The 25236-nt window shown below is 40.2% G+C and overlaps 4 protein-coding genes across 5 annotated transcripts; 2 read left to right on the top strand and 2 right to left on the bottom strand.

Moving 5' to 3' along the window:
- The first annotated feature begins 4479 nt into the window (after positions 1-4479).
- On the top strand, positions 4480-6469 carry LOC102713346 (gibberellin 20 oxidase 1-like). Its single transcript, XM_015834834.2, has one exon. The coding sequence runs from the start codon at positions 4557-4559 to the stop codon at positions 5679-5681; it is 1125 nt and encodes a 374-aa protein (XP_015690320.2). The 5' UTR covers positions 4480-4556; the 3' UTR covers positions 5682-6469.
- Positions 6470-16277: 9808 nt separating this feature from the next.
- Positions 16278-18488, bottom strand: LOC102713618 (PGR5-like protein 1A, chloroplastic). The gene is made up of 8 exons (XM_006651979.3): positions 18114-18488; positions 17903-18003; positions 17702-17758; positions 17386-17462; positions 17181-17229; positions 16970-17080; positions 16733-16830; positions 16278-16652 (listed from the first exon to the last, which is right to left on the bottom strand). The coding sequence occupies exons 1-8, from the start codon at positions 18448-18450 to the stop codon at positions 16592-16594; spliced, it is 891 nt and encodes a 296-aa protein (XP_006652042.1). The 5' UTR covers positions 18451-18488; the 3' UTR covers positions 16278-16591.
- Positions 18489-19429: 941 nt separating this feature from the next.
- LOC102713893 (probable carbohydrate esterase At4g34215) lies at positions 19430-22243 on the bottom strand. Of its 2 annotated transcripts, XR_005811343.1 has the most exons (4): positions 21584-22243; positions 20653-20839; positions 19918-20058; positions 19430-19675 (listed from the first exon to the last, which is right to left on the bottom strand). XR_005811343.1 is itself a non-coding variant. In XM_006651980.3 (3 exons), exons 1-3 carry the CDS (start codon positions 22187-22189, stop codon positions 19985-19987), a joined length of 867 nt encoding a protein of 288 aa, XP_006652043.2. In that variant the 5' UTR covers positions 22190-22243; the 3' UTR covers positions 19430-19984. The 2 variants fall into 2 exon arrangements, 1 of the variants encoding a protein (XP_006652043.2); XM_006651980.3 differs by having other exon boundaries at positions 19430-20058.
- A 1371-nt stretch (positions 22244-23614) lies between these two features.
- LOC102714170 (probable carbohydrate esterase At4g34215) lies at positions 23615-24896 on the top strand. Its single transcript, XM_040521742.1, has one exon. The coding sequence runs from the start codon at positions 23729-23731 to the stop codon at positions 24524-24526; it is 798 nt and encodes a 265-aa protein (XP_040377676.1). The 5' UTR covers positions 23615-23728; the 3' UTR covers positions 24527-24896.
- The last annotated feature ends 340 nt before the right edge of the window (positions 24897-25236 follow it).

Consider the following 25236-nt stretch of genomic DNA (forward strand, 5'->3'; position numbering starts at 1 on the left):
TAGATACATTCGGTTTGATTCTACTCCAGCTGCGATCCGTTCGCTAATACGCAAATACATCGTGCTAATTAATCCGACAAGGACGTCATCATCACCTGTTAATTATTTGCTAGACTAGTAGTAATGCTGATCAATTGTGCCGTGTCAGTGGTGACAGCAACATTAGCAGCCCGATCCAGTCCAGGCCAGTGGGTGCGTGCGTAAGGATGAGATTAAAGGCATCTTATTCCATTTGTCTCCTTGTCGCAGGTGCTTAGAGCATCCAATGGCTCATCTAAATTTGGTCATTCATATTTTCATTTGGATAATCGTCTAAAACAGTTCCATCTTTCGTATCACTTTGTACTTCAGCAGATCATCCATATATGACATTCTCCATATCTCTTTGGAGGATGAAGAGAGGACATCTAAATATGATTTTTCTCCCCCTAATATGGATGACATCTAAAAATACAAGATAAGATGGATGCTCTGCTGGAGCTCAACTTTTACTTTTCATCCTCTATTTTTAGAATGAAGAATGTGATAATGCTGGAGATGCTCTTAACGACAGAAGCTGAAAACATGGTCCATTTTTATCTTCTAAAAAATTCTCATTAATAAAGAAATAAAGATTTATGCTAGATTGGAAAATGGGGAAACCCAAGGAAGAACTTGGTGCCAAATAATTAAGAAGAAAATATATGCACCACAAAAAATAATTTTTGTGGATGACCCTCTTTCCAAATTCCAGACGGTGCAATATGCTTAGTCACTTACTCACTTAGGGGATAGGGCATATATGAAAAACCTATTATTCTAGATAGGCTAGTAAGTGGGTAGTCTGAAAAGTTGATCATATTCTAATAGACACACCACTTTAGATCTTGCATGTAAAAACACACCCATACATATGGGGGTTAATCTATGAAGTCGCCTCGCTTTTCTCGGATCCCCCCTTCCCCTCCTCATCTCTCTCTCACTTCTAGATAGAGCGGCAACAAGGAGTGCTACAAAGCTCTTGGAGGGGAGGGTGGGGGAGCATGGAGATTGTGCTTATGAGGAATGTGCATCCTGAGGTGGAGACAGAGAGTCACCATCACTGATAATGGGGTAGCAGTAGGGATAGAGCCAGGATGTTAAATGGATGGTGTCATAGACTCATGGCGATTGGTGTCACCTATGATAGAATTAAGGGGGACACTTAATTAGGCTAATGAAAATTCATTGGTGTCAGGTGACACCATTGGCACAACAGTGGCTCATGTTCATGAAGAATTAATGTGCACGAGGCATTGTTCAAAGTGAAGAAGTCTGACGTGGATGATGAGGAGAACTCTACCGGCCGCCACAGCCTGCACCAACCACCACCTCGCTATATATGTCCGTCCGGCTCATTTCTTCTCCTTCTTTCTCCCCAATTTGGTTTCGTAATTGGTGGCCCAATCTAGTGACATGCGCGCATGCATGTGGGGGCGGCCGGGTCGGGTCGGGTTGGGTTGCACCACCCCGGCCTGTAAGAGTTAATATATATGCATGGTTAAGCAAGCACTACATTGCATTTGCTAAAGTGGAGCAACTTAATTAACAAGAGCTGCATGCTGGGATGGATGGATGAACGTACTACCTACGGTTGGTTAATTACGTTGGACCTGACGACGGAACATCACCTGAACCGTACCACACTGATTTTATCGGGGTGAGCTCGCTCGATCGATCATGAGCCAACGGTGGCACCCTGCATGCATGGTTCATCTCTCATGGCGCTCAATGATCTCGAGTGTACTATAATTACTACCTAGCCGACTTGCTCATCGATGTGCTCGGTTAATTTGTTGAATGTGAATGTAATTGTAATTACGTCGTTATTTAGGATCGATCATAATAAATAAAACGATATTACCTTTTCAAATTTCTACTACACCTAACTAATTAATATGTCTGGTAGTATAGTTTAATCATAATCATTAAATAAAAATATATCAACGATCGATGTCAATTAAATTGTACCGCCAGTAGAATGTACCGGAGAGAGGGACGCTATCAATTTTTGGCCAGTAGCTAGCTAGCTTATATATCTATATATATATTCGTCAATTATATAATGTACGGGGAAATGGAAGGTACAAAGCTAGCAATCTTTGCGTAAGAGAAGAAGATCGATTTGGTGGGTAGCACGCAATCTCATGGTGTTTTGTCTTGATTCATTGGCCGGTACCCTGCAGCATGCATGGACCACATGCACGAACATGCTCGCTCGCAGCTAGACGGACATATGCATGGCATGGCAGCGTGCATGATCGAGAAAGACGATGACATTACTAGCCAGCCAGCCAGCCATTGCCATTGTCGTCTTCCTTCTTGGCCTCGCTAAACTCTACTACTCCTTTATACTATTAATTACGAGTGCGTGCTACTGCATGGTAGATATTGCGTGGTTGACATGCGTCGTGCCAAAACCATCGATCGATCGATCAATCAACAAACTCTTATTCCAAGATGGATCTACTCTATATATATACATATATAGCACAGTATATGTATAATGTATATATACATAATTAATTAACTTATCTGACAAATATTGGTTTGGAAGCCAACAGACAACATACATGAAAGACAAACTAGCTAGTTGAGGCAGGCAGGCTAGCTGCTTCCTGGCCATATGTAATCGATCATATATATGTCACCAGCTAGCTACGTACCTCATGCATTAAGTTTAATTAGCCAAAACTGCCGCTTGCTTGCTTAATTCATACCAACATATATATATATATATATGCTACTACATATATACGGAACACACAAGAAAACTTTAATTAGCCATTGCAACCTGCATGCATGGTTCAAATATATATATAAATCCAAAGACGAAATAGCTAGTGTTGAGCAATCCATGCGTGTACGAGTAAGTATTTAATTAAACCGCAGTAAAAGTAAATCAAAACTATCAGAATATATGAGCTAAAACGAGGACGGCCGGTCACAAATTCAGTTATATATCAATGTTAACTAACCAGAACTAGTACAATCTTTAATTTCCGTCATCTATATATCTCGGTTTACTGAACTGACCCAGAAATAACCTGAAATATTATTCAGGGACCAATAGAAACATGAATGCATGTAGCCCAGCCCAGCCCAATAACCCATTAGCTCATCCTTATTTTGTCTTCAGTACTTTGAATCTCTCATGCCATAAACTCTAATCAATTTCAAGTATATATATATATATATATATATATATATATATATATATATATATATATATATATATATATATATGTATATGTGGTGATGTCCATATGCAACTGCATAGTGATTAATACAAGCATGATTGCTCGTTTATCATGTTAACATGATATTTGTCTTTAGTAGTGAGCATTTGGAATGCAGCAGTGTAACAAATTAATTAGGAAGAGCGGATCTGGAAATTTTTCTTAAGAGTAGATAAGCATAAGAATGACGATTTATGAATAAAAAATGCACGTAACTAAATGACTATAACCTTATGAAACATTTTCCCTTGTCGTAAGTAAAGTTGGTAATACACAATTATTTTCATTCGTTTCGCATAGAACATGTTCTGGCCTTTCTAAATACATATAGATATTAATGAAACTAAATAGACATACAACACACAATCATCGATGCATGGATAAAACTAGATATAATCAAATCATTTTATAATATATATGAAATATATGGAATTGGAGAGAGTATGATTTACTAGGATTAAAAAAAATACTCACTCGATTCTAATATAGATGTATTTCTAGCACTGTAGAGGCAATTTAGTTACAAGAAAAATGACTTAAATGTGAGGATTACATAAACAGATTATATGGAGTGAAAGGTAGGTAGACATAAAAATGGATAGAACTTTGAATGCGAGGTTATCGATAGGATAATACTTCACAACTGCACTCTTTACAAAATAAATTTAAATCCCAAAAATATACTTATGAGATACGGGTAATAATTGGAAACAAACACTCCCAATCTTTTCCCTTCTGCTTATGAACCTAAAATGTGAGGATTTGGTCAAGCAATTTTGATTGGCCAGCCTATCGGTATGGCATCCCTTCTCCTTAGTCTTTTTTGGCGCATCCAGCTTTAGCACGATCGAGATAGAAGTGTTTGTTGCACTAAGGAAGGGAAGGTTTATGTTAAAATTAATTTATAGAATATAATAACATGGTGATTTTAATTATTTGTCTTGTATTTAATCTGAGTACGTATTTAAAGAATTATAGATGATTATAATATTTAAAGTTTTAACTAAATTTTATATTAAACGATAAAATTACAAATATTTCTGGCGGGAGAGAATACAATTGATGCCGAGACGAGAGAGACTAGTCAGCCATACAGAGATAGAGAGAGAGAGAGTGTGTGTGTTTTGCTAACAAAAAAGCTAGGCAATTAAGGTAGAGGTTAGCGAATAGTGATGAGTATATAAGAGGGAGGGGAGGGGAGGGGGAGTGAGAGCAGAGCGAGCGCAGCAGCAGCAGCACGCACCAACACGTACACATATAGATAGATAGATAGATAGATAGATACAGTTTTGCTGATCGATGATGGTGCAGCAGCAGAAGCAGAAGCAGGTGGTGTTCGACGCCTCCGTGCTGAGCGGCCAGATGGACATCCCCTCACAGTTCATCTGGCCGCCCGACGAGACCCCCTCCTCCCTCCCCGCCGACCACCTCGACGTCCCGCTCATCGACGTCGGCGCCGCCGTCGACCGCCACGAGGTGGTCCGCCTTGTCGGCGAGGCGTGCCAGGCCCACGGCTTCTTCCTCGTCGTCAACCACGGCATCGACGCCGCGCTGCTGGAGGACGCTCACCGCTGCATGGACGCCTTCTTCACGCTGCCGCTGGCAGACAAGCAGCGCGCGCAGCGCCGCGCCGGCGAGAGCTGCGGCTACGCCAGCAGCTTCACGGGCCGGTTCGCCTCCAAGCTGCCGTGGAAGGAGACGCTGTCGTTCAGGTACTCGGCGGCGGGCGACGGCGAGGGGGTGGCGGACTACCTGGTGGGGAAGCTCGGGGAGGAGCACGGGAGGCGGCTGGGGGAGGTGTACGAGCGCTACTGCGGCGAGATGAGCCGGCTGTCGCTGGAGCTGATGGAGGTGCTGGGAGAGAGCCTGCTGGGCCTGGGCGTCGGCGACCGCCACCACTACTTCCGGCGATTCTTCGAGACCAACGACTCCATCATGCGCCTCAACTACTACCCGCCGTGCCAGAGGCCACTGGAGACGCTCGGCACGGGGCCGCACTGCGACCCGACGTCGCTCACCATCCTCCACCAGGACGACGTCGGCGGCCTCGAGGTGTGGGTGGACGGCCGGTGGCGCAGCATCCGCCCACGCCCGGGAGCGCTGGTGGTCAACGTCGGCGACACCTTCATGGCGCTCTCCAACGGCCGCTACCGGAGCTGCCTGCACAGAGCGGTGGTCAACAGCAGGGCGGCGCGGCGGTCGCTGGCCTTCTTCCTGTGCCCGGAGATGGACCGGGTGGTGCGGCCGCCGGGGGAGCTGGTCGACGACGAGAACCCGCGCGCGTACCCGGACTTCACGTGGCGGGCGCTGCTGGACTTCACGCAGCGCCATTACAGGGCGGACATGCGCACGCTCGAGGCCTTCTCCGACTGGCTGCACCTCCATGACCATGCCCATGCCCATGCCACCACCACCTCCACCTAGCTTAGCCATCCCTTTCCCATAGAGTATTCCTATACTTATACTAGTATACCAACTTCCATTATTTACCTTAGCTCCACCTACTGCATCCATATCTTTCATCACCATTACCATTAATTGCGGCTTAATTAATTACTCCATCTTCTTAATTACTATTTATTAGACCTCCAAGGCTACCTTAATTAATTGGTGGGCTAGCTATACAGTTTTAAGGACACATACAAAGGGCACTCATTGCAGTCTCTGTCGCTGCATGCTCGCTGACGTGGAAAAGAGACAATAGGAACTAGAAAATTGGTTGTTTGCATGAAATCGGCAAAACATTGACTCTTGGCGCATAGAACGAGTAGACAACCAGAAAATCTGCTTTGTAACGTGTGCTGACTCTAATCCGAGGCGTCGACCAGATGAAATGCGAAAGAGAAATTAATTAGTCTATTAATTATGAAGAAACAGCTTGAGAGACTGTCCTTTACATAATGAGTTTTTCCTGATGACATGACTTGAGATAGAGCCTATAATGGGCTTTAGCATTAAACGTGCCCTAATATCATGTCAGTACTAGTTAATTTGTTTACGAGAGATGTAACGAGCCAAGACATTCACGATGTAATGACTAGAATGATTTTCGTATAATTAAATGAGTTACCACATATGATGAAAGATGATGTGATGAGTAATTAAATGAATAAAAAGAGGAAAACCATGTCTTGTATCAGACATGTTTCTATACAACACCTAAAAGATAATGAGAGATGAGTAGCATTAAATTTATATGTGAATTAGTAGTGTTTTTAATGTAAGAGTAATATCTAGTACTAATCTTTTATGACGTGAAGGATGAAGGATATAGAAAACATGAGCAGTGTGTTGCATCAGGATTGCTCTTGGCTACCTATTATACTTCACTTCTCACTAGCTGTTGTTGCTAATGGTTGCTGTCACGCACTAATTAAGCTACACCAGGGATCATTGATAGATGGATTGATCGGAGGAATGACTGGTATACGGAGCCAAGATAGTTATTACCCTCGCTCAAAAATATAAGCATAATTTCTTTTAGATTTTTGAAGGAATAAATGTTAAGAAGAGAAGACTATGACCTCTTTTAATAAATAAAATATTGATGGGTGGAAGGGTTCTAGGTAAGAAAAAGAAATAGAAAGAATCTTTTATGTGAAACAAATAATAAAACTATAAATAGTACAATAAATACTTATATATTTAATGTAAAATTTAAATTAAATAAATAGTTACCTCTTCGAAACTTCTGGGTGAATGGTCTTTCAGGATTGGTCGTTGTGTCACCACCACCCACCTATCCTACACATTCGATCAAGGTTGTCACTTACAGATTGGAGGTGGAAAGAGAAGGACGATATGAATGATGGATGCATGTGTGTAAATTATGTGTTGTTTGGTTTGGTTTCTATTTTGTCGTTTGCCCTGTCGGTCCTTTCGTCTGCTTTTTAGCTGATGCATGGTGGATCGAGTAGCTACAGAAAGATACTCTGAGTGATCGATCGATGATCAATCATCAATCTCATCTTTTGGCTGCCAGCTGCCGGCCGCCTCATTTCATCGATCGATCTCCTGTCCATCATTTAATTTCCTCTAGCTATGTGAAATATATTGAATAGAAAAAAACTCCTATAATCCGTATTACGTATTACACGAGGATTTATATATGTATCGCACAATTCACATGGATGTCTATATAACGTATATAAAATATAGAACCTGTAGTTAAAAATATTATATTATATCATATCTGTTTAGGATTTAATTTTACCTCTAGATATTTTATTGGACTTTGTTATATCATATTTGTATATGCCTTGCACTCTCTACCGGCGGCCAGTAACTGAATACTGCAGCGCGCGTACGTTCATGCATGAATACTGGATATATGGTACATTCATATACTGGGATCTATATCCATACACACACACACACACACACACACACACACACATATATATATATATATATATATATATATATATATATATATATATATATATACATGCACCACCAGTCACGGGCCTGAATAAATAAATATATATATATATATATAGTCTAGCTACGGTGAGTTGCAACTCACGAGTTGCTTCATGAGTCGGGGTCCAAAAACATATCAAATCATCTCTAAATTTCGATTTATATGGCTCACTAGATTATTCATATCAAAATCTTGTAGCACGCAAAAATTTTCTATTTTTAGAGATTTTTAAGTATTTTTTGAGATTTCTAAAAGTGATCGTACTATATTAATAAAATAATCAATGTGTTATGTACCACTTTTAAAAATCTAAAATAATACTTAAAAATCTCCAAAAATGAAAAAATTTGCGTGCTACAAGATTTTGATACAAAGAATCTAGTGAGCCATATAAATCAAAATTTAGAGATGATTTGATATGTTTTTGGACCCCGACTCACGGAGCAGCCCGTGAGTTGCAACTCACCGTAGCTAATATATATATATATATATATATATATATATATATATATATATATATATATATATATATATATATATATTACTACAATTCACACCCGTTTCATAATTCTTATCCATTTAGATAAGATTACAAACGGACTTTTAAAAATTTAACCATTAATAATTTTTCGAACATCATGAATTATAACAGAATACTTTAATAAAAAAGAATTTATTATTTTTTATATACTTTAAAATAAAATTACAGTTATAGATAAACTTATAAAAACACGACGTTGGCTCAAACGATAATAATTTAACCGGAGGGAGGGAGTACGTACTGCTGCTGTACTACACAACTGTTTACTGAAGAAAGCTTGATTGCTTTAGGCGTGATGAGTTGGGTGTACGGGTGGAGATCTGGGAGAAATATCTAGGGGTTGTTTAGTGAGCTTTACGTTACGAGAAGTAGCGGTTTGATAGTCAGTTTTAAGAATCTAGAAAAGCGTTTAAACCCAGCTTCTCCAGCTTCTGGATTCTTGGTTCATTTTCCAATATCTATAACTACAGATTCTCAGAAACTGTAGACCGTTTGAGACAGCTTCTAACAGAAGCAGCTTTTGAAAAAAGCTATAGCTAGCTAAGAAAAACTCCTCAACCAGGCCCATAGATCGATCAGCTGATGAAACAATAGTGATATGAATGATTAACAGTGAAAGCTGGCTGCTACACTGCACTGCTGTGCATGCTACTACTGTGCTAACCCAACAAATTAATTAGTAAATTGCTGATGCTCCTCCGTAATGTGGCTAGCTAGCAACAATCGATCCATCCATATTTGAGCTAGCGGCTGTACGTACCTACCTACATTCATGGAGTATATATCATGTGGCATTGTGTCATGGTGATGGTATTCGAGTCATTGTATCACTTTAATATAATCATTTGAGATCAATAAAAAATTTTTTATCTAAAATGTGACATGATTATGGTACCTTTCACTAACTAGGGACAGTAAATTTAACTATTATATTTTTATAAGTATATTAAATATTTTATTTAAAACTTTAGTAAGATATATTTAACAATCATCTATTTTAATATGATATATGATATATATATTTATCGTAATGTTTTATATTCTAGTAATATTTATTCCTATAAAATTTCTATTACACATGTACCTATATGTACCTATATAGTACTATATAGTATAAAAAAACTAGACCAACAATTTGCAAGTGTGATATCTTGAAAAAAAAAATCTAGTATATCAGAGCGTCAGAGGGTCAGAGTTTGATTGATGGAACTCAACCGATCGAGGATGCTTGCTGTCGCCCAGCTAACGACGACAACTACCAGGCGGCGTCTTTTCTCGTTGTCGATAATGGATTGATTACCGTGGATACGTTTTCTAAACTTTTAAATTGAGTTTTTCTATATTAAAAACTTCTAATGTATATAAAGTTTCTAAAACAAATTAACAATCTTTTTAATATATGTTTAGTCATTCGTCTTATTTAAAAAATTTACAAAATATGTAAAGCTATATATGCATAAAAGTATACTTAATAATAAATGAAATGATATAAAATAATTAATAATTATATAATTTTTTTAATAAGACGACTGGTCAAACATGTAAAAAAATCAACGGCGTCAAACATTTGGGACGGAGGTAGTAGCTTATTAGTAATGACCATTTGAGTTAACGTTGGTACAGTACTACACCACCAAAATTGAAACTAAATCGTAGATATAAAATTTAAGTAAGACGAATCGTCAAACGTGTATGAAAAAATTAACAACATCAAATATTGGGGGACGGAGGAAATACTACTCCATCATTATATTTGTGCTGCTCCTGTATACTGTATACATCCATCAAGTATTCAAGTCCTGCAGCCACATGTAAATAATTAAGCCAGCTAGCTACATGCGTTTCATGGTACCTACTACAGTACTGCTGTCAGATTCTCTTGTCAATTGTACCAACGACGTCTAGGACAATATATGCATGATTGCTTAAGCTACAGCTTACAAACCACAAGCCATAATTTCACCCCTTTGTTTTTACTAGCACAATATCCATGCATCGTTACACAACTTTAAAAAATTACATCGACACATTACCAAAAGCAATCTCCTTTTATACTTTAGTTACTAAAAAAGATGCATCATTGATACATATTGGGTTAGATTTCACGGTTTGTCTAATGTCTCTGGATTATATCGTCACTGCTGCAAAATGATCTTCCTGGACGGCCCTCTCTCTAATTTTCAAGCGGATCGTGAGAGGCCATCTATGATGTACCCAGTTACAAGGAGAGGACATAACTCGCTAACAAAAGCTTATTTTCATGAGCGGACCAGCAACATGCCTATATGAGAAAATCAATTTACGCGTGCTTGCAAAAATACTATATGAACACCCCCCCCCCCTCCCCGGATGATGCTAGATTCGCACTCCCCCTTCCCCCACTCCAGTTCAAAGGGGTATAGCTTATTTAGTTTAAAGTGGATTGCACCTTGAGTCATATTTTTACTAAAGTTTTTATTTTTGGACCAGGTAAATTTGTCGTTGGTGCGATTTGGACCACCCAAATAATTTTTCCAGTAAGCATCAACGTCCTCAAACATATTGGCTCCCGTACACTAACAGCCTCTCATATACGTGAAGTCCATGTGTTTGCCAAAAGGGACACAAAACATGTATGGATAGAAAAATTATTCTGGATGTTTCAAACTCGAAAATGAAAATAAGGGTTCAGGAATGACCCAGTGAAACTTGGATAATAAAAGATGGTCCAAAGTGTAGTTTACTCCTTATTCACTTGACATTGGATTGAAGTGATAACTCTGTAAGTTCTTGCTCAATTAAATATATAAAGCCAGGTTTCAGGGAGATGAAGATGTAAATATCATGTTTGGCTACGCACCTTGTGGTTTAATGAGCAAAACCATTTTGAGAAAACGTTATTTTCTTGGGAAACTCGATAGGGATTATCTTATAAAATAATAAGGTTAGCTACAATTAATAAAGTATTTTTTTACTATCCTTAAAAGGTACCTCAATGTACCAACAAAAACTCTAAGCACAAATTTTTGGTATCTCAAGATATCACATTTTTTATATTAAAAAGTGCGATGCCTTAAGATATTTTTTCAAGAATGATAAAAAAGCTAATTAAAAAAGCAAAATCAAACATCTCCCTCTTCTTATCCCAATCTATTTTTCTTATTGCGGACCCATGCACCATGACTCCAACACGAAAACCTAATTGGTGAAGCTATCACCATCTCACTAAAATCGATGGGACTCACCGGAACTAGAGGATGCATGAGCTTGGGCACAAATCACTGCACGCACCTAATATATATATGGTCCAAATCTATATATAAGATTTCTTTTGCGGTCGAATTCGTCGATAAAAATGTAGGACCAAAAATAACAGGCCATACTTTTTGTTGGTTTGCATCCATCCATTGGTCATTAATTTGTCCTGGGACGAAAGTGAAGAAAAGTGGGAGCCAGCAGTGACATGCTTCATACCGCCGTAGATGCAATTAATCAGTTGAGGGTTAAAATCTGAAATGGATGGATGGATCGTTGGTTGGGTCCAGCCAGCACGCATGCATGGTTGTGGTTGCATACCCGACAAGATTAGCTAGCTAGATCAGCACTTGGATCAGCAAGCAGTACGTAGAAGATCGAATTGAAGTAGATTGATGGATGGATGGATGGAATGGAAGAAGATTTGATTGGACACGCGCGCATTCATTCATTCATTCATTCATTCATTCATTCATTCATTCATGCATATATGCAAACAAAGGACCACAAACCCGTCCGGCCTCATCACTTCGATCGTTTCATTCCATATATCGATCGATGGAACAAATGCCCCTTCCTTCCTTCAATTAATCTTGTCCACACACTACACCCCCTACCCCTCACTCTTACAACATTGCATATACATACATACATACATACATACATATACATATATATATATATATATATATATATATATATATATATGCGCCTTCGTGCATGCATGCATGCATGCATGGTCCCGCGAATTCAATGCAATCTAATCATATACAGTGTGTATATATACTCTAATCTAATCTAATCTGACCTAACCTAATCTATCTATCTGCCTTTATGTGAACCCATACATCAGATACCAGCTACCCGGCCGGCTGCCTCATCGAATTTGCACAAAGTCGCTCCTATATGTAATAAATCCTCGCATCAGATTTCAGTCAAATTTAATCAATTTTTATAATATGAATATGAGTTTAAAAATTTTAGATCTAAGTTTATATATACTAAGTGGATACATCCATTATACTAGAATGAATTGAACTTATTTTAGATAAATGATTTGGTGTGAATCAGACTAAAGTGGATATTAAATCTATCTGGGTTATGTCCTCATGAATAATAATTGGTGACTTGGTTTGGTGGACTAATTTATGAAGAGTTGGATTAGAGTGGATTTATAAGATTGGATTAAAATTTATTAGCAGGCTTACTTACGTACTGTCCATACCTTACACACACACACACACATATATATATATATATATATATATATATATATATATATATATATATATATATATATATAAACACAATGCCAAGTACGTACTAATATATCCGAATTAGTAAACGTGATGTTAACCGCAAGAGACATGCATATGCGCATATATATATATAGTTGATATTGAGATACCAGCGGCATATCTCTAACTTTATAAAACTACAGTGAGACGATTACAAATTTCCCTATGTAGTATATTTATAGTTGACCAAATAAATAGGTAGGTGTGCACGGATAATTGGATATAAAGTTGCATGCAGTACGCAACTTTATTACTCTCTAGCTAGCTGCTGCGAGGGGCAGATGTAGCATTGGGGCGGCGGGGGCTCGAGCTACCGCTATCCCGTTAAAATCATGGGTGCCCTCCGCTAAGATTCCTCTAAAATTTTATACCAAATATCAATGAAAAAATGAGTTAAAACTCTACCTAATTAACTTGGTAAAACCCTCTAACCTTGTTGAATATATCCGCTACTGGCTGTTGCTATTACTGTGTGTGTACATCTTCTCTATTATATTCCTTGTGCCAAATTTAGTCGCTTAATTTGATTACATATATTAATTAATTTGTTCTTGAACCAATTAAAAAAATTATATTATTTTACAAATGATAGGTAGACATGTATGGTTTGGATATATATTTAATTGTGTTAGAGCATAACAGTAGAAAATAATAAACAAAGTAAATTTAGGGCATCATTAGCTTCTTTTCCTCTCATCCAATATGTATATATGCATGGTTGGCATGGCATCTTGAGTTAGAGAGTTGGAGGCCGACATGCACGCGTGCATGCAAGCGACGGATCGGTAAGATGGCCGCGTGCTTCATCGATGTATCACACACACTACACGTTACACATAAAGAAAGTAGCTACACCTGATAGTAGGATAGAGGAAAATTAGATCTTACTATCAGGTGTAGCAACTCTCTGCACGTCCATCGTGAAAAACATTTTCGTAACTGTTTCTGCTCCCATCCAACAGAAAGTATAGACACTATTAAATCTCATATAAATGATACAACTACATGTATAGAGTTTGTACTTTTTATTGGAGAAGAGAAAAAATATGTATAAATATGTTTCTGTACCTTAGACATAAATAAAGTAGCTACACCTGGTAGTAGGATAGAGGCTTCCTCTATATATATATATATATATATATATATACACACGCCAAACAATTACTGTAATCAATTACTCTCTCCGTTTCATATATAAGACTTTTAGGTTTGTCTAGATTCATCCATATATCCATGTATATAGTTTGTATATGTATCTAAATTCATTAGCATACGTATAAATTTATATAAGACTGGAAAGTCAACGAAGGTAAAAGCATGTTTACGTATCTTCGTTTAATAATATAAATATATCTTAGCTTATTTACCAAATATAATGTTAGATTAAAAGATACCATAAAAATATAAACTTCGAATGATTTCGATTCTATTTTCAAGCTTATGGATGGTGGCGTCGCGGCGGCGGAATCATCGATGTAATAGAAACCGGCGTGGAAATATTTATATTACGGTACAACATTTAAAACATAAGAATAATTACAATGTTAGTTAGTAGTTTAATAAGGAACATATATACATATGTAAATGTGGTATGCTTTATTTATAGATAGACAGTGAAATAGGAGTATGTATGAATGAGGCGTGCTATGCATGGGCATGGAACAAAGCAAGCGCACGAGTGGCTGTTTCATTTCGATCGACCAGAGACCGGATATGTATATTCGATAACGACGAGGCCGGAATGCAATATATATCAAACACCAACTTAATTTCCCATCCGTCCAATCGCATCGTATCGTATCGGAACCAAATTTTTATTAAATTTTCAACGTAATGTAGTAAAAGATCATCTTGATCGTAATAAAAAATATAAAAAGGAAAACTGCATAGAAAACGGGAGTGGTATATATAAGATGGGCCGCGTGCGTATGGGTTTTGGGCCCGCCCGCCTTCATCGTCTTCTGGCTGCTGCTATCTCCAATTGGCACTGTTCCCGTGGGCTCCGCCAGGGCGCTGCACAGTAATGAAATTTAGTCAATTTTTTTTTAAAAAAAAAGAGAGAGAAAAATTTGAAGAACAAATTGTATAGATGTTTGGTGGAAGAAATAGATGAAATAAATATTTTTATACGCAACAACACTGAGAAAATGAAATGAAATATCTGGTGGGACAAACACGCACATAGATGTTTCTTTTGTTTTTGTTTGGTTCCCTCCTAAACAAGGCTCCCTCCCTCTCCCCGTCAGATTCGGCTGTATGCATGACGGCTGATGTTGCTTGTGCCCACGGCTTAATGCCGCCATTAAATCCATGGAAATCGTCTGCTGGTCCCCGGTTTTAACCTAAAAACCATCGGTCTATTGTTATGTAGAGCTGAGATTCATGAATATTTTGTTTGAGGCTTGTGAGGTTAACTTGCAGCCTAGGAAATCAATAGATGTATTTGCAGTCACTTTCATCTTTAATAATATTTTTTTAGGGAAAATGTAAATTCTAGTGGTTACTTGTTCATTAGTACGTGAATTATAAGTAGGCAGATGTTAGTGCTTTGTAGAGAAAATCTTGTAGGAAAAATGAGAATTGTAGTTGTTAGTTACCATGTGAATTATTTGTAGGTATAGATTTGTACTTTGTAGGGAGAAGTTTCTAGGAAAATGTAAATGGCAGTAGTTACATGCTATGTGAATTATTTGTTGGTTCTAATGGTTGAAACATGAGTGTTATAACCAACCACATTTACTTGAATACAAGGGCTTTATGGGGGATAGAATCCCTGATGTTGTATGGAAACATAGAGATATGTCTGGGCAATGGGTTCCATTGCAAGTACTATAGATAGAACAAGATCAACTATGGTGTAACTAAATTCAAGATGCACTTGGCCCATACGGGCATGGACCGCATGGTGTCAAGTTTTGCATGCATATGCCACTAAATATAAGGGATTTTTTTCGGCGGGAGTTGAAAAGGATTGCTATGACTGGACAGAAACGTAAGGCTAAAAGGACAAGGAATAAAGATGTTGGAGGACAAAGGTATTGACAAGGTTATTAGTACTATGGACTGGACATTACAACATTTGTGTCACTTATTAGTGTATTGTGGTGTTCTCATATACTTTAACTACCACTTGTGATCTATATTAATTATCAATTGCCATATATATAATTATTGCAATGTCTCTAAATTAATAGAGGTAATGTCGAAATTTCCTGTTTTTACAAATAATATGTCATAACTGTTAGAGTTATATCACATTAATTACTTTGTATTAGTTTATAATTTTACACTATTTGTCTAAATTTTTTTTTCATTTTCTTATCCTTGGATTGCACTGCGAACGGTTTTCTCAACAAACCACATGGTCTTTTAGTCCATGACTTGTCAATTTTGAATTTAAACTTTTTGCATTTGAATTCGTCGTGGTTTCTGTGGTTTCCACGATAACCGCACGGCTATTGTGCCTCCGCCACCGGTCGGTTCCTACCCCTCCGGAGGTAAGATGGACCTGACTCCAATTCCAACACACACAGTAGATGATGTATAATATTTCAGTTGAGTTAGGTATCAGTTCAAACATTTATAAGCAAACAAATATATACATTACAGGTTATATATATACTGTACATCAACGCTTTAATTGTAATATAAGTCGATATCTACATCTCTTAATTAATTAGTGTAGTATACACTCTGCATGAAATGCAATTCATGAATCCATCCGTACGTTGCAATCCCTTTTTGTTTCTTGTTTCCTACCTCTCCCGTTCCAACAGCAGCACCTGCTTGTCAGCTCCATCTGTCACCCATCGTATATTCAACAATTCACCCATCCTTGTTATGCGTCTGGAAGGGTGATGAGCCGAGATTTCGAGTCATATACCATCTCCGTAGTACAACTGCAAAACATTAGAGGATCTCAGATTGATGTAGATATTTATAATTTGTATATACGATGCTATAATTTCAGAATGCATACTTTGCACATTTCACTTTGTTTGTTGCACCACCACTAGACACTGACAGAATAGTCCCGAAGAAGGAAAGATTTTCAGTGCCACAATTCGGACATGGCCCCTGGATTGTCCAGATAAAAAGAAAAAAAATCATCAGTTTAATTTTCACCCCCACTTTAACAATTAACACACCATAAAATAATGTCTAATGTTAATGTACAGCAGTAGACAAGCAGAAGAGTAGACTAGAAATGTAATACCTTGAGGATTAAAAAGTCGTTGACTATGGCATTAGTTATCGACTGTGCGATGAACAATATTAGAGGCAAAGCAGCAAACCATGTGAAAATAAAACCGAAAGGTTCTGGCAGCTGCAACGTTCAGCAAGATTGCCAAGTTAGTTCAGGGGGAAAATGTATATGTCTATCAAATACTCCATCGGTTAATTGGAAGAAGGGGAAATCAAGTAACCTGGAATATATTGATCTCAAAGCCAGTCAGCTCATCAATAAAAAAGAACCTAAATATATGGAAATCAATGTTAGAGTTGTCAGACAAAACTAACTCTGCTTAAAGGATGAATTCGTTGCAACCGGTTCAAATCCAACTTGGACAGTACAATACAATATTTGTAGGTATACAAAGGAACCAAGAGTGAGATAAAAAAAGAACTCACAATCCTAACGCAAGAGTAGTTGCTGGAACATTTAGCAGGAACATCTTTAGGTAATCAACGGACAAATCACTGTACACCTGCGGCACGTAGAAGCACATAAATAAATATATGTAGTCAGAGAAGTGGTCCTTTTGTCATTGAAATATATATGAGAGTAGTATGAATCATACACCAAGATGCATGGTGAAAAGAGTAGGATTATGTTTCCATTTACATGCATTTTTTGTGTAGGATTATGTTTCCATGTTATTAATTGATACTGAACGACAGAGTATAGAAGGATAGCGTTGGTGGTATCATCAGTATATTCATTCACCTTTCGGCTGCGGAGACTGCACCTGGGACCTTCAGTGACAATGCCACTTCCGTCTTTCTGGCATATTATATACAGCAATATAGAACAGGGCAAAAGCATGCAGTCAGAAAAGAAATTAAACTCGAATGATACATAGGAGTTTGTGTTTGAATGAGAGACTATCGATAATGTATATAGAGAGATGAGTAGTAACTAATAAACCTTCAATTTGAGTTTGAGGTCGTCGAATTCAGCATCAGACATGATGGGATTGCCGGCAGCATAGGCCATGGAGGCTTCGAGCAGGCGTTGTTCGTCAGGGCCTGAGAAAAAGAGAATATATATATATATATGTTTGTGTATTTGTGCAGTGCAGGGAGAAGAGAGAGAGAGAGAGAGAGAGAGAGAGAGAGAGGTATGTACAAGTAGTTACTTAGCATGACGACGGTGCTGCCTTCCCACATGAGCTCCTCCTTGAGGTTGTCGAACTCCTCGTTGGACATGATGGCCTTCTGGTCGTAGTAGAAGGCCTGCAGAGCCTGCAAGAACTCCTGCTCCATCTCCCCGAGCGTCCTCTTCTGCTTCTTGCCGTCGATGCTGCAGTACTGGAGAACGTTGCTGTCCACCACCTCATCTTGCTGCTGCTGCTCGGTGGCGCGGAGCCGGAGACGACGAATGTTGCTGCGAGGAAGGCGAGGCACAGAGGAGCGAGGCGGGTGGGAGAGAGAGGGGAGGCGGGAAGACGGCGAGAGCCACGTTCCGGAGGCCATCCTGGATCCGATCGATGCGAGGGAGGTGCAGCCGCCCACCGGCGAGCGAGCGAGATATTAAGCAAGCAAGCTAGTGGAGTAGGAGGACACATGTCTTGTGTGGACAGAAATTAGCGGAGAGACATGTCCAGATATCTCGCCCGCCGGAGATCTTCCTCCCGCCCTCACCTCTACTCTACATTTGGCTCCATCTTAGATTTTTTTTTTCTCTTTTCTGCTATATTATACTAGCTTCTTCTCCTCTCTTCATGATGTGGGTTATACTCTAGGCTTCCCCAAAGTACGGAGGAAATAACAAAAAAAAAAACCAATTGTCCATTTTATGTCCCTTGATCAAATTTCATTTGCAACACTCAGCCATAAAATCCAATATATATAGTTTTCCGTAACTGTTAAACCAAGAGAAAATGGGCCCAAATGTAAATCAGACATGGTACCAAGTCTAAGCCCAATTTCACAAATCATAGCCCACACCAATTTCCCTTACCAAATTGTCCGTGCCGTCTAAATCAGGCCTAAGAACAAAAATCTAGAGAAATGTCATTTACAGTTTCTCATTGATTTCCTAGGATTTTGGTTCCATCGAACACTCCAAGTGACTAGGACAAAATGTTCCTCTTCTCTAGGAGATGTGGCTGTCCTGGTTCCTCAGTATTTTTTTTGGTATCTTCCTCTATATGATCCGCATAATTCATATTTTTATCTCCATATGAAATCAAACATTTAATTTTCTTTATTCTGCATCCTTACTATTTAATGGTTACACGGCCGTTTGAACATTCTCATTTGACTCAGTTTATTGGTACTATCTCCGTTACATATTATAAGACTTTCTAATATTGTCTAGATTTATCCATACATCAATGTATATGTTTTATATATGTGCCTAGATTCATTAGCACATATGTTAATCTAGACAGGGCCAGAAAATCTTATAATGTGGAACGGAGAGATTATTATATATTTAACTTATGCGAAAATTTTACGATATGCAGTATACAGTGCCCACTAAATTTCTGGTGAAGTATAAACCGCTCCTTTTCTGCTGCAGATGTGTCCTAAGTGTCATGATCGACGTACCGTATGTATATCGCTCACTCACCTACTGAGAGTACACATTTAGTCAGATACAAATCACAGTTTACGCGCTAGAGGGCAAAGATTACCAACAGTTGCTACATGAACCAGCACTGATGTGTATCGGATAGATACTCATAATTTGGACCTGCCCAACCAAAGGTAACAATGTTGAAGAGCACCCAATGCTATTTACACTGAAGCTAGCAATTTTTTTGCAAGTGAGAAAATCGTGTATAGTGCATGGAAATGGAACTTCTATCACCTGTCTGGCAAAGAATTTGTGAATGCTTAGTTTGATATACACAAAGTGAGTGAATCTTCTAACGGCATCACGTTAAAATGCTTGTGTTGTGTGTGTCGGTATATGATTATGTGCAAAAGGCCTACCATCTTCTTCTTCTTCACTTCCTCTGTGGCTGTGTCTGGTAATTATCATAAATGTGCACGGCTCCCTTCAGAGAAATATGAGGCAACATGCCAACATAATTTGCAGCCACCATGATATAGGGGATTGAGAATGTGCGTGCCCTAACACCCCCACAAAAAAAAAAAAAACAATAATGGACAAATAAATACGGTGCTGAATGAATGAACAGACCATAAAATAAACTGTAGCGGGCTTAACCCCTCTGCTTCCTCGAAATCATCATTATAAAAACAGCGATCATACTTCTTCAAGGAACAACATTATATGTTTTTTTAAGAAAATGTCTCCATTGTACGTTGTAAAGGTTTTGCAACATTTTGGTAACTATTGGTTATCAACTCGATCGTATTTTAGCATTCAGTTCCACTACACATCCTAATTATTTTTGTTCGTGTTTGATCTTGCCTTGCTGTGCACAATCATTTTGATGGTATCATTCTCAAACACGGAAAGAAGAAAGGGAATACTTTTCATTATGAAAAGTGCAACGCACTAGTGGTTATCCATACTAGTTGTACTGGGCTAGATTGGTAAATTTATACCAAAGCCAATTCAATAATCATAAGAATGACTGCTACATGAACAGTTCACAGGAATAACTAATCAAGGTAGAAGTAGAACAAAAAAGTGCGTAGTCCCATAGCTAACTAGCTCAAAAAAGAAAAACAAGGTAGAGAACTAGAGTGTGGAAGTACCATAGTTCAAATATGCCTGTGCCAACATATGTCCAAGCTGGACTTGAGCTTGGGTGCTCAGGTGCAGATGACCATCTTGTAGCGGCAACCCCTTTGCATCAACAAATCTCACGTTTCGAAGTTTGAGTCCTTTCTGAGCTTCCCTTACTATTTCAGTGTATTGGCCAAGCCCTGATGCTAGTCCTACCTGAAACAGCAAACACAGAAACATTGATTAGTACACATAGTCCGTTCATTGGTAGTAATTTTTCTTTAAATTAAGATGGCATGGGGATAGCCCATTGTATTAGTATAGCAGAAAAGAGTCGATCTATTTAGAAGCAGCTGGATGAAACATTGCCTGGATGGTTTCAATGAGGAAAGGGACAATGTTTCAGACGGCAGTAGCTGTGCACATAGACCTTACCTAAAGATGAAATGCCTCTTCTCTACAGAAATGGTGTACAGTAGACACATCATAAATGGATTGCGTGGGTTGACAACCTAATGCAAACCATTATCATGCCAGACACTCATGAAAAGAAACAAATGTAAAGTAGGATACTTGGAAAGGGCCAATGATGCCTTAACTGAATTGGCATTTCGGTGTAGTATGTATGATTGATTACATTAGGAGCGGACGAAATAGGTTGAGACGTTGTGTACCGAAAGAGCCTTAATTCCGACGCCACTAACAACTCTATCCCGTATGCCCACCGTCTTCCCTCATCATTAATTATTAATTCGATTATTGTTGAAAGAAGAATATATGCATGGTAGATTGGCAGGTGCAGGTGCAGCGACAAGAAAGAGGTGAGGAGCACCAACCAACCATGCCCAAGTAACAAGTAAAGCTAACAAGTGCAGATAGAGCATGCATACATTACAGAGCAAGTAGTAAAGTGTTCTATAACTAATTAATTTTCATTTAAAAAACCAAAAAGGAAATAACCTGAATAAGGAGGAGGTGTGGCATGGCGAGATCGGCGCGCAGGTCGCGGACGAGCATGAGCATCCGGCGGCCGTACTCGTTGGCGTCGGCCAAACGCACGGTGTCGCTCTCCCCCTGGTACCAGAGGACGGCGCCGATGCGGCCGCCGGTCTCGAGGGCGACCCTGGCGCGGCGGACGAGATCGGCGTAGAGGTCGGTGCCCCTGAGCCAGTCGGCCATCCTGGTGCCGCCGACGGCGCAGGGGACGAGGCCGAGGACGGGGGCCCCACCCGCACGGCCGGAGCGGAGGAGGGCGTTGGCGAAGGCCATCCCGGGGCCAACCCCGCAGGTGCGGTTGGAGTCGATGCCGTCGTGGAGTGGCTCGTGGGCCTGCTCCCAGCGGAGCTGCGGGGAGAGGCGGAGGATGGAGGGGTTGGGGGCGCAGTCGGGGGGGACGATGCCGTCCCAGTGGGAGGCGACGACGCCGCCGCGGCCGGCCATGTTGGACTGGCCGGCGAGGATGAAGACGAGCTTGTTGGAGGGAGGGAGGTCGGCGGCGGTGACATCAACATGTAGCAGCGGCAAGACGAGGCCCAGGAGGATCCGGAGGAGCTTCTTCTCCTCCATTGCTTGCTGCTGCTTTCTCCTCCTCCTCCTCCTCCTCCTTGTTGTGTTTGAATTTTTGAGATGGCACAATTTTTGAGACGAGGAGGAGAGAATGTCTGCTTTTCTGCTCGTTCATTTTTTATTTATTTAATTTAATTTCGTGCGAGGAGGCTGTGATGGGCCTCATTGGATATGGGCTTAGCTCTGTTTACGGCCTTACCTATGTGGGTATAGCGTACCACATTTAAGCCCACCTGCTGGTTCAGACGGATGGATTTTTTAAAATTTTATTTAATAAATAATTTACAAAAATATATTTTTGTTTCTAAAATTTACAAATCTAACCTCCTACCACCCTCCTCGAGGGCAGAAAGATGGCGCGGCAGACGATAGGGAGGGAGCCAGGGATGGGCGAAGATGGTGCAGTGTCAATTTTATAGTTTGGTCGACAAGAGGGCAAATTGCAAAATTATCGCGCACGCCCGAAAACTTTTTCGATTGGACCGCAGTTTGATACATATATGTATAACGTATGTAATTCACTCGTAGGCTTTTAACCTCAGCACAAACCCAATATATCAATTATTATACTCGTGTACATCATCTTAGAGCGAGCATATAAGTGGGTCCTAGAAATTGTGGCATATATGTACTTATACGAAGGAGAGGGAAAATGTCTATTTTTAGCCAATGTATTTGTACGATGGATATATTATATATTAACAATGTACTATATACTTATATCACTATTGTATTCATTGGCTCAGTGTTAACTCAAAAAAATGAGGCAATTTCGTTCTTACCCTTATAACTGATTTTACCTCTTCTTTTTTGGGTTTTTCGTATTTGCCCTTTCTTTTTAACTGAACAAACTCGTTGCCTTTTTTTTGGATGGAATAACTAACGGGTGTCAACTTTCTTAGGAATTTCATTTTTTATCTCTGTTTTTTAAGTCATTTGTGTTGTCTTAAGAAGGATGACAACGGTCGTTACCGTCTCCCTTGCCTAGCCGACGCCACCCCAGTAGCCGCTGCGCCCCCCTCCCAACCACCGCCGGCTCCGTGCACCCCTCCCAGCCGCCGCCGAGGCAGCCACCTCTCCGCTCAGATTTGAAAAATACCACTCCAAACTGTTCCCCTCCCTAGTTCTAACGGCGGCAAAATTGTTCTTTACAATTTCGGCAATTACTTCTTTTATTCTTTACCTGATTACATTTCAGAACTGGGCAACTAGTTTGTTTAGTTTTAAAAAGTATAGACATATATAAAAACTCTAAAAAAAAGATAAAATCAATATTAGACTTCGAAATAAAAGGAAGAATGAAATTGTCCCAAAAAAAAATCTGGAGTTACTAGCCTTTCAATTGTTTCGTACGTGAAAAGATAAGTCCCGTATATATGAAGACAAGAGCGTCGTATCCATTCAAGAGATTCGTTTAAAAATGAATAAAAAAAGAGAATAGGGCGCGCGTGTATTTATTGAGCACGTCTTGGACCCCTTGCTGTTCATCGTCACCAAGGGCAGGGACACACACACTGTCACTGACGGACGCTGAGCACCATGGGCATGGCGCCGCCGCACAACGTAGTAGCTCTGGTGCTTGTGCTGGCCGCCGCCGCCAGCACAGCCGCAGCCGCAGCCCCGCCCACCCCGACGCTGATATTCCTGCTGGCCGGGCAGTCCAACATGGGCGGCCGCGGCGGCGCCACCAGCGGCAGCTGGGACGGCGTGGTTCCTCCCGAGTGCGCGCCGTCCCCTCGCGTCCTTCGGCTGTCCCCGGAGCTCCAGTGGGAGGAAGCCCGCGAGCCGCTGCACGCCGGCATCGACGTGCGCAACGTGCTGGGCGTGGGGCCCGGCATGGCCTTCGCGAACGCCGTCCGGGCGTCCCGCGCCATCCCGGCGTCGACGGTGATCGGGCTGGTCCCCTGCGCGCAGGGCGGCACGCCCATCGCCAACTGGTCGAGGGGCACGGAGCTGTACGAGCGGATGGTGACGCGAGCCAGGGTGGCCATGGCGAGCGGCGGCAGGGTGGGGGCGCTGCTGTGGTACCAGGGGGAGGCGGACACGATCCGGCGGGAGGACGCGGAGGTGTACGCGGGGCGGATGGAGGCGATGGTGCGCGACGTCCGGCGAGAGCTGGCGCTGCCGGAGCTGCTGGTGATCCAGGTGGGGATCGCGACGGGGCAGGGGAAGTTCATCAAGGAGGTGAGGGAGGCGCAGAAGGCGGTGAGGCTTCCATGGCTCAAGTACGTGGACGCCAAGGGGCTCCCCATCGCCTCCGACTACACGCATCTCACCACGCCGGCGCAGGTCCGCCTCGGCAAATTGCTCGCCAACGCCTACCTTTCCACGCTCTAGCCTCTGCCTCTACCTCGCTCCACATCTTCTTGATTACACTCCATTTTAATTGTACTCCTCCTCTTCTTAGTATTGATTGATGATTACTGTTCCCTCCACTATAGATTTCATCGTCTGCTAATTTGCTTAATATTATTCTATAGTGGAGCTACGTCTTTCTTTCTCTTAATTGCTCCTTCCGGATGAAAACGTTACTAATTTTTCTTTTTATTTCTTAAGAAGAATTATTGGACCACTTTGCTCACTTGTTACAGAAAGACAGACAAAACCATGATGGAAACCGTCGGCAGCTAGCTCCAATTGTAGTAATTGCTAAGAAAGACACGCTGCCTGTGATGTACTAATAATGCAATGCAAGTGTTGTAAGACTTTCTTGGCATCCTTAAAAGTATCTTAAGTATTAAGAATTTTAGAATAAATTTTTTTACCTCAAGATACAACTTTTTTAAGGATGATAAAAAAAAGCTATATATTATAAGTTTAGATAACACTAAAAATGTTTATTAGATCCTAAAAATGGGGGAGTATGTTTCAATCCGAGCGATAGCCACTTGTCGTTGAACATGAGTCCATCGATGGATCTGCTTTGATTGGCCAACATGTTCTTACATCAGCGGATGAGGATCCTCCTCGTTACAAAATAAAATTATTTCTTCTCTTTTGGTTTTAATTAACTTTTTAATTAATTATTATATCGAAATTTATAAAAT

This window comes from Oryza brachyantha, chromosome 3 (genome assembly GCF_000231095.2).
Source record: "Oryza brachyantha chromosome 3, ObraRS2, whole genome shotgun sequence".
Taxonomy (NCBI): domain Eukaryota; kingdom Viridiplantae; phylum Streptophyta; class Magnoliopsida; order Poales; family Poaceae; genus Oryza; species Oryza brachyantha.